Source organism: Strongylocentrotus purpuratus, unplaced genomic scaffold (genome assembly GCF_000002235.5).
Source record: "Strongylocentrotus purpuratus isolate Spur 01 unplaced genomic scaffold, Spur_5.0 spur5_scaffold_9, whole genome shotgun sequence".
In the NCBI taxonomy this organism is placed as follows: Eukaryota; Metazoa; Echinodermata; class Echinoidea; order Camarodonta; family Strongylocentrotidae; genus Strongylocentrotus; species Strongylocentrotus purpuratus.
In genome coordinates this window covers 13,024,991-13,042,722 of record NW_022145615.1, presented here as the reverse complement: position 1 = coordinate 13,042,722, position 17,732 = coordinate 13,024,991, and the positions used below count along the sequence as shown (strand labels likewise).

Genomic DNA, 17,732 nt, shown 5'->3' with positions numbered 1-17,732 from the left:
GAAAATTCGGTCTATCCCTGGCCTAGCTAGGCAAGGGCTAAATTATGGCTACAGCGCCTCGGCCTCGGCTGCAGCTCAGCCTCAGCTCAGCTCAGCTCAGCTAGCGCTCAAGGCTTCAAGCCAGCGCCCAGCACAGCAGCCGCTACCTGCAGAGCCAGAAACTGGAGTCTGCAGAGACGCGGCCGTCTTTGCACTAGTGGTGGGCCTGTGCCTGCGCCTACCCCTGCACTTTACTCCGCTTAGCGGCTTACCTGAAACGGACTGGAGTCTTGAGGATCTGCGAAGGGATTGCTGTCAAAGTTAGACATCTTAAGTGTTTCCCCTGCTCTCAGTTGGCTGGAAAAATCACACGAATGTAAAATAACTGTTTCCAATAAGCTGTAATTCTCGAATGTTTAGCTGGGTAACACCTCCCAATTGACACACAGATTAGGCGGCGGAAGTTGTAGTGCAGCCAAATAGTGCTGAGAATTATGGGATACTCTGGTCGTGTCACATAGATTTGAGCATGCGCTCTAGATCTTGTGTCCACAAGATAATAGATTGAAAATGACATCATAGGCATGTGATTTGAAGTGGGTAAAAGAATAAAATATGATTCCATATAAAATGAATTACCTCATTTCAATTCATTATTTAGTCATCGCCAAGTTTGAAAGACATTGTAGATCTACTCGACTCTACCATTCCAATTGATTTTCTTGTTCCCACAATCAGTTTCTCAGGGGTTTCTCATCAAACTGACCCATGCAATGCTGCCAATGTGTCTGTTTTCGCCCAGGCACCCCGCCTCCCTCCCCTGGAAACGTTTGAATCTTTCAAGTCAATTTGCTTTAAAATCTTACATTTTTTTATTTTTGCCTTTCATGATTATTATTTGATGTTGTTTTGTTTTGTTCAGATTTGTTTTGTTTCGTGTATATTTCTTTTCTATATTTCTTGTCTTCTTTTTTATTTGTTTACACTTTATTTATGATAGACCCCTTCCCCCGGTCATTTTTTTCTTCCTCAGACGTATTTCATTAACCAATCAGCATCGTAAAGAGAATCCCCTTTCCTGTATTTGAGTCCTTGTTCCCTTGGTTTATGAAACATGTTATAACTTGTTTTTAATGTAAACTTGAGATAATTGCATGACAGATAGTTGCCAGTGACCTTGCAGGTTCCCCAATCCATCAGAGGGGCGGATCTAGCTTTTTGCTAAGGGGGGGGGGGGGGGGTTGACCCAGCAAATTTGAAAAACGCGCCGACCAATATTTCGCTCAGTAGGGGTAGGGGGCAGGGGTACCAGAAAAAAATCTTCATTTTGCCCCCCCCCCCCCCCGAATTTCAAAAAGTGCCGACCAACATTCGGGGGAGGGGGGGGGGGTGGAAAGCACTACAAAAAAAATCAATTGCCCCCCCCCCCCGACATTAAAACAAAAATGGCCAGACCAGTAGGGGGGGGTAAAAACCCCTAACCCCCCCCCCCCTAGATCCACCCCTGCATCAGTATCTGATGTGCCCTTATAGTTATACTACACCTGTTACAGCGTTACACAAAACAGAAACAAAACAAAAATCAGTGTGTCCTCTTATTTACGCTACATCTACTATAATTTATGGTACATGTTTTTCTTCATCAATTTCAGTTTACCTTACCACAATAATCAAGCTAAAATTCGACACGAAATTTGATGCTTGTCCCTCCTATGCAGTGGCGGATCCAGGGGGCCCGCCCCCCCCCCCGGGAGGGAAAACATGTTAATTTTACCATTTTTGGAGATGCCCCCCCTCCCCCTGGCGGTCAAGGGGGGGGGGGGTGCGATTTTTCAAACTTTCGAGGGCCAAACAAGAATTAGTGCTCACTACAGACATTGCATCCCCACCTCCTCGAGCCCCCCCCCCCCCCCCCCCGCCTCCATAGAATTTTCTTTCTCCTAACGTTGCCTAATGCTTCTCTCTCTCCCCCCCCCCCCCAATCCCAAATTTATCTCAGAAGATAAATTTTGCATCAGTCTGGCACCCATCAAGTGTAAACATAAACCTACAGGCAATTTTGTTTCGAAGATTTGTGAGAAAGCGAAGCGATCGAGCAAAAAGAAATTAATTTGGTAGAAATTTAATGAAAATGCACTAAAATAGACGGTCATGAAAATAATATATGAAAATTGCGCATGCGGGCATACACCTTGCTACCGAATACATGAATACAAAATTATATCATACTATATGTTATAACTCCCGTATAGGCCTACTTATGTAAGTTGTCTGTGTCAGACATTTACATCAATATATTTTCATTTTCATTTTCATCATCATTGTCATCAACATCATCACCATCATCGTCATCATCATCAGTTTTTGTTAATTTTGTAATCATTCACCCACGCCGTGCTATCAGTGGAACGAACGAGGGTGGTAAAATTGAAATTGTGAGGTAAAAAAGATGCAGGCCTAAGATGTATTCGGGCATCCATCTTGCTGCCCGAATATATGACGATACTCGGGCACCCCGCTGTCGTAGAGAAGAACATTTGGGCACCTCCAAATATGAGGGTATTAAGGCATTTCGCTGCTTGAAATCATCCTGTTCCTAAATGTTTCGAACGAGTAAAGCAAGCGAGGAAGATAGTAATCATTTTTGAAATATTATCTCCTTATGAAAAAACATAGCGGTATTTTGTTTTCACGAAATTGACGTTATTCCAAAATAAACTGTACGTATATAACTAAATTATTTATCGTGCGACAACCCCGTTATGTCTTGCGGCACCTAGGTTGAAAACGCTGGTCTACACAATTCGTTGACCCCCCAAATAAAATTCAAACGTGGTTTATTTCTTATTCGATACCAGTGGTATACAAGTGTTGCTGAAATGACATGATTTTCCGGGTTTTTTCTCTCACTTTTGCCCATTATGCCAGAGGCGGCACTCGGCAGTGGGGGCACGTCTTGTGCCCCCACTTTTTCAGGTACTCCCCAAAAGCCCATTTCACAAAGATCAAGTGCCCCTTTTCTCTTCTAATAAATGTCCTTTTCCTCTCTTTTTATTTCTGGCGAGTACGTCTTTTCAGGTGCGAGAAATTCCCCTTTTCACCTCCGATATTTTTGCCCTCTTTATTTTTACTCGTGCCCCTTTCCTTTTTAATTAGTGTGCTTTTTCCTTCTTAAGAAGAACCCCCTTCCCTTTCTCTTAAAAGCCCCTTTTTCACCTCTTATAATTGCCTCTTTTATTTTGACACGTGCCCCTTTTCCTTTCTAATGGTATATTTCCTTAGGCAGTGCCCCCCTTTTTTATATGAGCCCCTCCCCCTTATCAAAATGCCCCTTTTAACATCTGTTGATTGTCCCTTTTCAGCTGCAAGAAGTGCCATTTTCACCTTGCCCTTTTTACTTTGACACGAGCACCTTTTCTTTTCTAATAACTGTCCTTTCCCTTCTGATAAGTGCCTCCTTTTACTTTTCCATAACATGCACCCCTAATTCAAGGTGATTTAGAGCCCCTTTTTCTTTCATTTGCCTAGAGCTCGCTCGCTACGCTCCCTCCCATTTATAGATGCTCTATAAGTATGTTACTTATGAAAGAACTTTTCACTCTTTCTTCATTAGATGGTGCTAAATACCCATCAGGTTTTTTTTCTTCCTTCTTTATTTTTTTGCCCCGTGGGACCTCACAAATCTTAACATTTTTGCTCGCTCGCTCGAAAATTCAGACTGTTACACCCAACTGCACAGCTAGTATATGTTGCTTTAATAATAGCAGTATCTTGTTCCACGTAAAGGATTGAAAAATGATCCGCGATTTCATCCCTGGTAGTCCAATCGCAATCGTGAAGTTGTCTTTTGTCTTTTGTCTCCTATTGACAATTTTTGGCGATCAAGAGTTTGGCTCTGCAATTCTTTTCGCGGCCTCTTATTAGGAACTCCTTCTGAGTCCGAATATCAGGCGCGCCACCGATGGTCAAAGCGCGCGCTTTACAGGGTCTTTGGAAGTAGGCATGATTACCCTCGTCAGTCATTTAGGAGTAGCCTATTAATGATGGGAGGAATGTATACAGCCGTGGGCATAGGGCTTCTAGGTCGATCTCACTCTAACCAAAACCAAGCCAAACCTGACCCTAACCCTAATCCTGAAATCAAATTGCAACAAAATAGAGTTCTATTAAACCCCGGACTCGGACCAGGGTACATGCCGTGGTCTCCTCCGCCATCGATGGCCTGAGAGAGATAACAAGAAAATCAATTAGACTACATGGACATGCACAGCGCAAATATTGATTTGCCTCCGGCCAAACCCACCCTATGGTATGCAAATAGGTAACTTGGTTGGTAATCACTTAATATGCATTGATCGTTGAATAAAAAGACACATAACAAGAGAGTGCGTGAGAGAGGGCATTGTACTAGTGATCGCTCCATTAGAGGCTCATACCATCACGAGCCTAGTAGACACCGGATGGATCAGCTTGGTTTGGTTTTGAGTCGGAAAGCCAATTGTTCTGTTCAAACAATTTATCCGGCTTTGCAGTTATCAAAATTATACAAAAATAACCATATCATCAAATAGTCATCCAGTGATTCCATCATGCAACGTTGGGTAATATATAGCGTTCTTCTTATATGTTCTTTACTTTCTTATTATGAATTTATGTTTTCCTTTTTTTTTATATAAATGCAGTTGTGTATTTTGTTTAACATAATTTATTTTCGTGAATATTTTATTCACAAATTTGGTTTTCTTTTTGTTTTCTGACATGGATAGTCATATGCTTTGCACTGAATTTAGTAAGCATGCCATATGTTTGTGTTCTATTACTTCTATGTGGTATTATATTTCAGGCCCGCAGCTGCAAGAATAACAACATAGAAAATTGTGTATGAGCGTGGAGTACATGTAGTAGCTAGGGGGCGCGGCGTGTATACGTGTGGTATTTGACTGGGTAGTCTTCGCTCGCGCTGCGCTGGGTGGCACACACTAGCTGTATACGGTCTCTGTGTGGAATTATACGCTACGTTATAAATATAATAGCATCTCGCATCATTAATGTAATTCAACGACCTATAGCTACAATCCTTTATTTTAATGTCATTCTTCACACAGGACTACGAGAAAATGGCTGCGGACTCATCCAGGTCGTATGCTAACGAAAAGACCCCTTCTACTGGATCAGGAGAGGCTGATATCGCAGCTGATCCAGCAAGTGGAGGATTTTTCGCCACGGATTACAAAAAGTAAGGGAATTTAACTGTTTCTGTGTAGGCGTACCGTGCAGTCAGTGTAGTCACCGGTAGTGTCAGAAACTTAGATCACAAACCATGTCCATCATGGTCCATGAAGCAAGTAGAATGTACAGATCTAACTAAATAACTCTATGATGTCAATGTGATTATTTCATTAAGTAAATGGAATATACAAAATATTACAATTCAAATGATTCATGCGATTATGTGAGTTAGGCTGTAAATCTGGCTGTATCTAGGGTCTAATAATCTATTGTACAAAGCGAAGCCAGGTGTAGGGCTTCTAGGTCTAGATCTAGACTAGATGCATATAAACAGCCTTAACGAGAGCGTACTGGATAGATCTTGTGAATTGTGTGATGAATGAATGAAAACAAGCATCATTTGTAACAAAACTCCTAGAACCTTGTTAATTGATTTGATGTAAAAAAAAGAATTCATTCTAAAATATTGTTTTGTCTTTGTGTCAGCATCACTGATAAGAAAACCTCAGTTCCTTAAGTTTAATAGGCCAACTTTATAGCCCGCAAAGAAGTATACAAATTATAAGTGGAGTCTAGCAGTAGCAGACTTACCTCTCCTCGCGTCAATGCACAATGCTACACTGTACACATGTATTTTTTTAATTGTATGATATAGAAATGTCTGAAATGAATTCCATAAGACAGAGCCAAAGGTTCATGTAGATCAGCCATTTTCATCTTAACCTCCACTAACAGTATCACAGTGTAAGCCTCACATGACATACCGGTACTGCAATCTCACACAGGTTCGTACAACAGCTAAACATTTGACGTGCAGTATTACAGACAGTTAGTTGGTCAATGGCCTTTGTCCTATTTTAGACTACCATAACCATGATATTTACAGTACTGTGGATCTGCATATTTGTTGTAGTAACATGAAACATCATAACATTTGTCTTTTGTTTCTTTTAAAATTTGTTATGCTTTTATTTATAGGCATGAGGATCTGAAAGCCATGCTGGATGGGAATAAAGATGGGCTGAAACTGGAAGCTATGAAGCGCATTATTGGCGTAAGTGTGTTGTTAATGACAGGAAGATTTAAATTCTTCACTAGTATAGGCTAATGGATTTATATATATGTATAAGAAAATAAAGAATAACATCAAATTGTCTGGGCACTGTTTTATGTTAGCGTGTACGGATGCGTGAAGTAGCCTCCTCACAAGTTGCTTTTATTTTAATCTTTTTATAATTTAATCTCTCAAAATCTGTTTTCAGAAGTTATATTTGGAATTCATATTTTGAATATATTATTACCCCATGGAGCTACTAACACACGAAACAATGTATTTTTTGGTGATTGGTACATTTTAAAATGCAATCATGAGGATGTGCATTGTATGAATGAGTATGGAGTGAATGCTTGATCCATGCCTTCCAATCTTGATGATAAATATCTGTAGTACTCTGGTACTTTCTACTTCCTCTTCATAGAGAGGTACAGGAAACTTGCTCATGGCATGAAGAATGCATGTGTGAAATTTCAATCATTACTACATTGTACACAAATATTGTAGGCTGTAATACATTATGAACGAGATGACCCTTTTATCTGACTGCCCAGGGTTCAGAATTATTAAGTCATTCTTCTGGTGTGTTTAACAAATACAAAAAAGTAGAATATATCCTTGTTTCATCCAAAGTCTCTTTGCTCTCTTCCACCCTATCTCTCTCTCTCTCTCTCTCTCTCTCTCTCATCCCCAAGCTATTCATTAATCCATTGTATTATGTCATTTCCATAAGCTTAATACAGGAGCCCCCGTCCCCTGCCCCACCCCCTTTCCCGGTTCTTGTAGCCAATGGATGAAAAGTGGAACATAGTATGATAGTATTACTCTCATTTGGCAAGTCTAAGTTGTTAATAATACTTTAATGATAATATGTCTTGTTTACCCTGGGTAAACTAATACTGTTCTCCCTGAGGGCCCTTTAATCTCATCCTATATTACCCAGGCTTTTGCTGAGCTTCCATGCAAAGGCGCTCAAAGCATGCAGGAATATACCCATTTACATCACATGGGTAGAGTGTAAAAAATGCAGATGAATGTCTCGCCAAAAGATATTTGTATATGTTTATGCTCCAGCTCCACTGAAAACTATTTTTCTGAGAGTATGTCACCTTCTGTGTCCTAGCAATCTGTGTGAAGTTGCATGTCCGTGATATGGATTACTTGACTCATGATGTTTCCATATTTCATGACTTTGCAGATGATAGCTAAAGGGAAAGATGCATCAGATCTCTTCGCAGCTGTGGTGAAAAATGTGGTCTCTAAGAATATAGAGGTAAGATTGAGATTGCTTGTTCATGTCATCCATTCTATTTCAGTAGGGTCTACTTGATATGAAGGTAACAAATAAAATTGTAAGATTTTGTTTATTTTCCTGCACCCCTTTTTTACTTTCTCTCTCTCTCTCTCTCTTTATTTGTTACAAAACTTTAACTTAAAATTCAGTTAAACATTGATTTTTAGAATATATGTGCAGTAACGTCACACTGTGTAATTAAGTTATTGCTCTCTCTCTCTCTCCCTTCCATCTTTCTCCTTCCCTCTCCCTTTCTCCCTCCCCAATCTCACGCCTTTTTTCTTTCTCCCTCCCCCAATTTCATTCCCCCCTCTCTCTCTCCTTCCCCCAATCTCGAATGTTCTCTCTTTCTCCCTCTCCCAATCCCACTCCCCCTTTCTCTCTCTCCCTCACTCCCTCCCTCCCTCCCTCCCTCTCTCCCTCTTCCTCTCTCTTTTCTTCCCAATCTCACTCTCTCCTTCTCACGTTCCCCTCTCTCTTAACCTCTCTTCCTTCCTTTCTCTCTCCTCAGATCAAGAAGCTGGTGTATGTTTACCTGGTCCGATATGCCGAGGAGCAGCAAGACCTAGCCTTGTTATCTATCAGTACATTCCAGAAAGGGCTCAAGGTAAGATCTCAGTCTGCCTATGCAGGACCAATATGCTGCAACATGAAAAATGGGCGTTTTTTAAACCCAGGATTTAACCTGATTGATTAATTTTTAATCGCCAAGCTTCCAACATACAACTATATAAAAGAATAACAGATAAAAATAACGTCAGTTCCGTGGATGGTATTCTGAGCATGGTTTCATCTCTAAAATATTTCATTTTATCTTTGAATCATAATCAGTATTGTGAACCCACTGTTCATCTTGGATTCTATCTTTCATTTGTTCTCAATTTTTTACTTCTTGCATGTCCATTAGAGATACAGTGTACATGTATATACCTAGCCAGAGATGCCAACCGTTCCGTTTTTGCCGTATTTGTTCCGTCTTTTTGCTATGAATACGGCGGTACGTTTTTTGTATGTTTTATTACGTTTTTTAAATATTTTTTTAATTTGTTTTTCTTAATTCCCGATGATTGGCTTTGTGTCGTATGTGTATTATGCACCTACATCTTCAAACGATGGTGATATGGGCCCAAAACTGTGCACGTTGCAAGCAACCCACGTGTACTGTACGTTGCGCTCCGATCCGGGGTCTTATACGTTTTTTCTAAGCTACTCGATTGGGCGATATGTTAAGTTGAGAGATTTTTCAAAAAATACTGTTTTTTCCTCTTAAGAATACTTTTTTTCGTTGATGAAGGTTGGCATCTCTGCCTAGTGGATACAAGCCATCAGGGAAAGTGAAATTTGTTCTAATTCTATCAATTACATATCTTCATTTCATTGTATTATCTGTCTAGGATCCCAACCAGCTGATTAGAGCATCGGCCCTTCGTGTTCTCTCCAGTATCCGTGTTCATATGATTGTACCCATCATGATGCTAGCCATCAAGGAAAGTGTCAATGACATGTCACCATATGTCCGCAAAACTGCCGCTCATGCCATTCCAAAGCTGTATAAGTAAGTATCACTGTCCATTGTCTCTGATTGATAGGTTGTTTGCAAAACTTATGAATACAAGCTGGTTAAATATCACTTCATTTCTTGATATTTTTATTTTTATCATCATCATAATCAACTTTTATTAAAGTCAGCATTTTCCCACTTATAAGGGATTATTGACTTTTGCGCTATGATGCCACTCCCTCCCCCACTCCTTTATGTCTTGAGCAACCTTCTCACTTAGATCAATCTTGCTACAGTCAAACCTGTCTATTGCAACCATCCAAGGGAAACACACAAAGTGGTCTTTGTAGACAGGTGCCTTTGGTACATGTTTCAATGAGAAACCATTTTCAAGGGAAACAAAAAAATGTGGTCATTGTAGACAGGTGGTTACTAAAGCAGGTTCTTTCCCATGGAGAAATCACTCATGTAGGCTTTTTGCCCCTACACATATATGACCCTTACCAGTACTGCAGTGCATTTTACAAACAACAATTTTTTTCTTCATACTCCATGCTGTATTTTAAAGTTTCACTGAGAGTACTGGCATACATACCCATGCTACAGCATAAATAATTGCATTTGTCTTGTAATGTAAAGTAATTCCTCCATCCCTATCTGTTTATTTTCCATACAGCATGGATCCAGAACAGAAAGATCAACTTGTGGAAGTGATTGAGAAACTCCTGGCTGACAAGACTACAGTGAGTTGATATTGATTGGCAGTTGATAAGAGCATGTCCTTGTATATAATCCAAAAAGAAAATGTGTATTTCTTTATTAGATGGAAATCATTGAGGTGTAACAATCACCAAGACGATGTTTTGCTCTTGATGTAAGGGGTGCTATGTCGCTATACTGAATTCAAAATACAAAGTTCAAATATTACTTCTACAAAGAGATATTGCTGTTGTTAAGTAGACTGATTAATGCATGCGTATACACTTGAACCCTCAACCCTTGGGTTGAGAGTGAATGAACCATACCACGACACCTCCGTTATCATCATAAAATTATCTTGTTCTTGTTCACTTTGATAATTTCTAGTTGGTAGCTGGGAGTACGGTCATGGCATTTGAAGACGTTTGCCCCGAGCGAATCGACCTCATCCACAAGAATTTCCGCAAGCTGTGCAACCTGCTGATTGATGTGGAAGAGTGGGGTCAGGTCATCATCATCAACATGCTTACGAGATACTCTAGGACACAGTTCCTAGACCCCAACAAAGCCGTGAGTAGAAATTCAAAAGATTTCCATATTGTTGAATACCAGACATAAACAAAAAGATAGTTTTTACCTATGTAATTCGTCATTAGTAAGCCATGGACATTATGTTCCTTTGACCCCGTTTGTTTGGTGTAATGCTATTGGAAGACTTTGGTCCAGAGGCGCTGATGTTCATCGTTACCTGAATCTAAAACGAAATACTCCCCCAAAACATCCACACAAAAAACAAAAACAAAACAAGAACAAAACAAAGAGTTTTATTCAACAGTGCTTGGGGAACATAAAATAATGTTGACAAATTGGGTTTGTAAATGGTGTTTATGTCATTCTTTGTGCCGTAATATTGATGCTCATGATAAATCATTTGCTTTAAAATGGAAATTTGTGTTAGAAAAACATGTTATAGTCGAGATGGGAATAGACAGACAGATGCAGATAAATTGAGAGGATGAGAGAGAGAGAGAGAGAGAGAGAGAAAGGGAGATGAGGAGAGGGGGGGGGGGGGGGGTTAAAGAGGGGAAAGAAAAAAAAAGTAGAAAGAGAGGAAGAAATGTGGCAAGAAATGCTAAAAGGAAGCTCTAGTTGCAGGGTACAGGTTGAAAGATGATGTGATTAATTTCATTTCTATTTATCCAATCGTGCATAGGATATGATACAAGAAGAAGCAGAGCGCTCTTTCTATGGCTCCGAGCACAGCGACGAAGATAGCGATGAGAAAGAAGCAAAGGAAGATGGGGAGGAGGTCAAGAAGCCGTACATCATGGATGCTGATCACAGGCTACTCCTACGCAGCGTCAAGCCACTCCTTCAGAGCAGAAATGCTTCGGTAAGCGGTTGCATGACACCATAGCATGTTGAGAGTTATAGTTGCGCCACGTGCAAGTGTACGCTGTCAAAGGTCAATTTGTTGAGCTTCAAGTAGTTCTCTTTATAATAATAACAATAATAATAATTATAGTCATATTTGTATTAATGGAAGTACAAGTCTTGCACACAGCAAATCGTTGTCCCATCAAGATATACCCCCTAGTCTCTTGGAGACTCTTCCAGTCAGGGAAATGTAATATGAGAACTCTTCTATATGGGGAGATTGGCGGAGAATGCAGAGCATTACATAAGGCCTGTTGGTCATAAAACTGAAGGCTATAAATCCTTGCAAATGACAACACCTGTTATTGGTTGTTAAAATTTCCCACGAGAGCCCACTTCCACTTGTCTTGCACAGCTAATATAGAACGTTGAATAACTATGTAGGAGACAGAGAATTAGGGATATCCAGATTACAAAACTCTTCTGCTCCAATTTCAGGTCGATTTTATGCTCAATTGTATTAACCTGCACATGTATGTAAGCAGCCTTATTTAATATATCTGAGTAATATTGTGATTGATTGTGCCTACCAGTAATGTAAATGCACATTCATAGTAGTATCTCAAATAAATCTTGCACATATATAACCATACAACATTTTTCTCTACTCACACATAATCGTGGGTTTGGAGGAAGATTTTGATCCCAGACACGTATTCTTTCATGATTCACCAAATGTCTGTGTGCTCCGGAAATTATTGATGCACCGTCACTCGATCTCTTGTCTGTTTCTTTGCCTACAGGTTGTAATGGCAGTAGCTCAACTCTATCATCACATTGCTCCTAAGAATGAAGTAGGAATCATTGCTAAGCCATTGGTCAGACTACTCAGAAGCCACAGGTATAATCTATAATGTACTTTTATCATATTCGCCTACATCATAAGCGGGAAGCTTCTTGTTAGTAGTCAAGTAGTCAAAGTTTTCTTCTAACTGCTTGCCTTAAAATTTCACACCTGATCATATAAACTCAGAATCTTTCATGAATTGGTATTTGATCAAGTTTTTTTAGCATTTCATGTCCCTAAAAGATTGAATTACAATGTGACCTTTTGCAGTACTTTAAGGTTTCTTGCTGCAGATATGGTGGCCACTTACAACTCGTGAAAGTCTAAAGTTGCAAATTCTCTGGACGAATCTGATATTCAGGATGCTCTAATGTTTAATATTTTCATAATATCTGTAAAGCATTTAGAGACATTGTAGATGTATTGAGAACTACATAAATAGAGAGTAATCATAGTTGGTATGAGTAGTGGAAGTAGTATCATTATTATGATTCTTACCATTATTATCATCTTCGTCATCATCATCATCATCATCATCATCATCAACATCATTATCATTATCATCATCATCATCATCATCATCAACATCAACATCATCATCACCATCATCATCATCATCAACATCAACATCATCATCACCATCATCATCATCATCATCATCATCATCATCCTCATCTCATCACCATCATCATCGTCATAATCAACATCATCATCATCATCACCATCATCATCATCATCATCACCATCACCATCATCATCACCATCATCATCCTCATCTCATCATCATCACCATCACCATCATCATCACCATTATCATCACCATCATCATCATCACCATCATCATCATCATCATCATCATCATCACCATCATCATCACCATCATCATCATCATCAACATCAACATCATCATCACCATCATCATCATCATCATCATCATCATCACCATCATCATCACCATCATCATCATCATCAACATCATCATCATCATCACCATCATCATCATCAACATCAACATCATCATCACCATCATCATCATCATCATCATCATCAACATCAACATCATCATCACCATCATCATCATCATCATCACCATCATCATCATCATCTTCTTCATCATCTTCATCATCATCATCATCAAAATCATCTTCATCATCATCATCATCATCATCATCATCATCTTCATCATCATCATCATCCTCATCCTCATCTCATCACCATCATCATCACCATCATCATCATCATCATCATCATCATCATCATCATCATCATCATCATCATCATCATCATCATCATCATCATCATCATCATCATCATCATCATCATCATCATCATCATCATCATCATCATCTTCATCATCATCATCATCATCATCATCAACATCATCATCCTCATCCTCATCTCATCACCATCATCATCACCATCATCATCATCATCATCATCATCATCATCATCATCATCAAAATCATCTTCATTGATTTTTTTTCTTTTAAGCTCTATAGTTTAAGATTAGCGTCAGATATTGCTCTGTTCTATGCCGAGTCACATCTAAAAAGCACAGTGCCTTCCTTCATTACAATGATTTTTTTTCCTCATCCTACACAGGGAAGTGCAATCTGTCGTCCTGAGCAACGTAGCCACGATGAGCGCCAACCGCAGGGGTATGTTTGAACCTTTCCTCAAGAGTTTCTTCGTCCGTTCCAGCGACGCGACCCACATCCGTCTTCTCAAGCTGGAGATCATGACCAACATTGCCAGTGGAACCAGTATTTCAACCATACTCAGAGAATTGCAGGTGTGTACATTTACCTTTTTAGATAATTGTCATCATTTTTGTACAAATTGTTTCAAATTAGCGCCACCAGATTAACATTTGATGAGTCGTAAGCCCCTTTCATATGTGATGCAGTAAACTTCTTTTAAAAATGCATTGGCAAAGCAAATGTAAAACATAGTACACTGTACATGCATGTATGTAATTGATTAGATCGGCTTTGAAAAGCTGCCAGAAATAACGAGAAGCTGGTTTCAGCCTCCAGTTCATTTTACCATTTATTCTGATGTGTGCAAGATTTAAAAAAAACCTTCAGTATGTCTTTATTCACTGCTTCATGTATTCTTACATTTTGTAGCACTTGTCATCGCTTTTATTTCCAATGTGTTTTTCAAATGCGTAGACCTATGTGACCAGTTCAGACAAGGCGTTTGTAGCAGCTACCATACAGGCCATCGGGAGATGTGCAAGTAACATAGAAGAAGTGACAGAGTCTTGCATGAATGGACTCATGGGCCTCATGTCAAACAGAGATGGTGAGTTGAGTGGTTTAAAGCCCCACTGCACAACTTATATCTACTTGCGCCCTCTATATAGCAAACAATGCCTAATCGGTGCCTGTTGGTCCCCCATAATCCCCTTTTTCTTTTGTTAATTGAGAGCTGTTTTGATGAGATAACCACCTGTCAGTGACCTTACAGGGAGGTCTACTCCCCTGGCCAAACTAGTGCCGATGGGCTTTAAGCACTGGACCTGAAATGCAAAGGTCGTGGGTTCGATGCCACACCCGGCACTAATGTCCTTTGGCTAGGTATTAATCTACATTTGCCACTCCATACCCAGGAAACAAATGGGGGACTTGGTAGGATGATAAAAGCCTTTGTGATAGACATTGCCATATGCCTTAACTGTGACCATATGGTAGGAATACTCTCCAGGGATTGGAGATGGTGTACATTGTGCATGAATGAATCTGATGACCAACTGTAAAGCACTTAGAGACGGCATTTCGTATTAAGCGCTATATAGATTCAGATTATTATAGCAAAATATTGTATATCGGTGAGTTTATACAAATAATACACTGCAGTGAGGGCATTAGTAAGAACTACCCACACAAGGTACCTTTGAAACAGTCTAACATGCTTGAGGCAATACCCGAGGGTGTTTGGACTGTTTTAAAGGTACTGAGTGTGGGTAATTATGTGTATTATTTTGTTTTATAGGATGATGTTTTATAACATGATTTTACTAATGACTGGTCATTAGCAAGATTACCTGTTAGGCAAAATAATGCCTGGTCACGTGTATGCTCTCAGCTTGATTAGGATTCGCTTCATCATCTTATAATAAGAATTATCTATACTAGGTACTTTGGGAAAAGTGTTTGGAATGTTTTGAAGGTACTTAGTAGTGATGATTACACTAATGCCAGAACATATTGATCTGTATGATTTGTTTTATATAATGGTGACCAGAATCCCTGTCATATGATAAAATATCCCCATCCCAAATTTTGTAGATCCGGAGTCAACTTGACATTTCGACTGAATGATTAACCAGCCAGTCATGAAATAATGCTGATGACTGATCAGTAGCATTAGAGCAGCTGATGAATACTGACTTTCAAAACTACAAAGGTTGAGAAATTTTAATAAATGTACATCTATTGTCTCCCAGAAAATGCAGAATTTTCTTGTGACATTCATATATTTGCAATGTTGTTGAATCAACAGAGGCTGTAGTAGCAGAGAGTGTGGTGGTGATTCGTAAACTACTACAGATGAACCCTACAGGTCACAAGGAGATTATACGTCACATGACCAAACTTGCCGACGCCATCACAGTGAGTAGCAGGATTTATATTTGCATCAGCTTCTTTTTAACTATGACCTTCTTTTTTAAATACTGGCACGCAAAGTATGAAATACAAAAGTGTATGATTAAATTCAAATCAGTGCATATTATTTATAATGTAAGTTGCTGACATCCAACAAAAAGATTAGACCATGTTACGTGGTTATTTGGTTTTGTTAGAATTTCAAAATAGCTGCTCAAATTTTATGCCCTTTTTAGGTGCCTTAGAATAGGCACTTAGATGACTGTAAGTGGGTACCCGGTGTGCCAGAGCGCTATACTTTTGGCTGCCAGCTATGACCGGGGTAATAATGTTGGAGCGACAGGAGCATCGCGGTGTGACAGACATGTGCACTCTATAAGAAGCCACCAATATTGTTATTATTATGACATTTATTATCACAATGCATAAATACATTTAAGTATGTCATTTGTCAATACAAATAATTTTAAAGCTGAGTTGTTTTACTGTTTTTAACCAGGTACCGATGGCTAGAGCCAGTATTCTATGGCTCATTGGAGAATATTCTGACAACGTACCTAAGATGGCTCCTGATGTACTGCGTAAGATGGCCAAAGGATTCATCAACGAGGAAGACATCGTCAAACTTCAGATTCTGAACCTGGCAGCTAAGCTTTACCTGACCAACTCCAAACAGGTATGGTGTCTTCTATGAGTTTATCTTATTCGGCAAAGCTCACTCATTAATTTCTAGAGATTTCTGCCATGATTTCTTAGGAGCTTGAATATCAACAGAATTTATTCATTTATTTATTAATTAATTTATTTTTAAAAGGTTTATAGATTAAAAAAATATATATTTTTGCGGCTTATAGACTGAATTACAGTTTCTTTTACAATGGATACATACATGTTACAGCAGTGGTATACGAAGGTAGAAAAATGAGGTAATAATACAGGCCTATGATAAACTGTATGGTTACCAAGCCTGTACAAGACGTGCCTTTTAATTCAATTCTTGTATTATAACTTGATAATTTGATAGTCCTATAACGTAGGATTTTGTATATTGAAATCTAAAGGTTGTCCAATATCGTTTTATTTTGTCATTTCAGTATTTTGATTTTCAAATATTTTCCTTCTATATTAGTTTTTTCCCTTCCCCATCTCTAGATAATAAATAGAGACAAGTCTCATGATGTTTAGAATTAAATACCTTGAAAGAAAAAGGAAGGCATAAGAGGGTAAGAAAGATCTAACATTTAATGGAAAGATATGGTGACCAAAGAAAGCAGTAAGGTTGGTCTAAATGAAGAGGATGCTCGAGACGAGAAGAAGTGGAGGGAGGGAGTGTCGTCATGGTTCGAAAGTCAGTAACTCCCTGTAAGAATGAAAAGGCTAACTTCAATATTAAAACGATGATAATGATAATGAAAATGAACCAATCGCCTTCTCACCTCACAGACCAAACTCCTGCTCCAGTACGTGCTCAACCTGGCCAAGTATGACCAGAACTACGACATCCGAGACCGCGCCCGTTTCTTCCGACATCTCCTCCTCCCCGGTGATAAGACCACCACATTCTCCAAACATGCTAAGAAGATCATCCTAGCCACCAAACCAGCCCCTGTCATTGAATCCGTCTTCAAGGGTAAAGTAGATAGGTCTAGAACACCCATGTCTGCACATACAGTCAAACCTGCTTTAGTGACCACCTGTCTATAAAGACCAACTGTGTACAAGGACCACATTTTATGTTTCCCTTTGAAATGGTTTCTCATTGAAACTTGTACTAAAGGAACCTGTTTACAAAGATCTAGAAAGACTGCTTTTGGTGTTTCCCTTGAGTGGTCGCTACAGACAGGTTCCACTGTACATGAAACTGTGCAATTCTTATAAAGCAAAACACGCTACGAATACAAAATTTTCATCTCTATACATATTTGTGCTAACAACAAGAAAGAGCTTTTGAGAAAGTCTAAGGTAGGTAATTTTATTTACACACCATAAAGTGCTACCTTTCACAGCAACAGTTACGAACTGTGTGTAAACTGAATGAGTGCTGCGCAACAAACACAAAATTTAATATTTATATATATATATGCGAAAAACAAGAAACAGCTTTTGAGAAAAGTCTAAGTTAGATCATTTTATTCACTGGC

The 17,732-nt window shown here is 39.2% G+C and overlaps 2 protein-coding genes across 8 annotated transcripts in view; one reads left to right on the top strand and one right to left on the bottom strand.

Annotated features, from left to right (window-relative positions):
* Window positions 1–468, bottom strand: part of LOC105436756 (secretory carrier-associated membrane protein 1) — a 38,295-nt gene extending 37,827 nt beyond the window's left edge. For 2 of the 5 annotated variants that reach the window (XM_030976966.1, XM_030976970.1), the window contains exon 1: window positions 252–465. In XM_030976966.1, coding sequence (XP_030832826.1) covers window positions 252–308 — 57 coding nt within the window. In that variant the 5' untranslated portion in view covers window positions 309–465. Of the gene's footprint in view, window positions 1–251 lie in introns of all 5 variants that reach the window. The other 3 variants (XM_030976968.1, XM_030976971.1, XM_030976967.1) reach the window with 2 other exon arrangements.
* LOC115920654 (AP-3 complex subunit beta-2-like) overlaps window positions 1–17,732 on the top strand; it is a 42,722-nt gene that overhangs the window by 10,549 nt on the left and 14,441 nt on the right. For 2 of the 3 annotated variants that reach the window (XM_030976963.1, XM_030976962.1), the window contains exons 2-15: window positions 5,085–5,215; window positions 6,187–6,262; window positions 7,461–7,535; window positions 8,068–8,163; window positions 8,951–9,111; window positions 9,734–9,800; window positions 10,144–10,326; window positions 10,970–11,149; window positions 11,937–12,034; window positions 13,583–13,772; window positions 14,155–14,287; window positions 15,488–15,597; window positions 16,091–16,267; window positions 17,035–17,221. In XM_030976963.1, the coding sequence (XP_030832823.1) occupies window positions 5,085–5,215; window positions 6,187–6,262; window positions 7,461–7,535; window positions 8,068–8,163; window positions 8,951–9,111; window positions 9,734–9,800; window positions 10,144–10,326; window positions 10,970–11,149; window positions 11,937–12,034; window positions 13,583–13,772; window positions 14,155–14,287; window positions 15,488–15,597; window positions 16,091–16,267; window positions 17,035–17,221 (1,864 nt within the window). Of the gene's footprint in view, window positions 1–4,337; window positions 4,581–5,084; window positions 5,216–6,186; window positions 6,263–7,460; window positions 7,536–8,067; window positions 8,164–8,950; window positions 9,112–9,733; window positions 9,801–10,143; window positions 10,327–10,969; window positions 11,150–11,936; window positions 12,035–13,582; window positions 13,773–14,154; window positions 14,288–15,487; window positions 15,598–16,090; window positions 16,268–17,034; window positions 17,222–17,732 lie in introns of those variants that run through there. The other variant, XM_030976965.1, reaches the window with a different exon arrangement.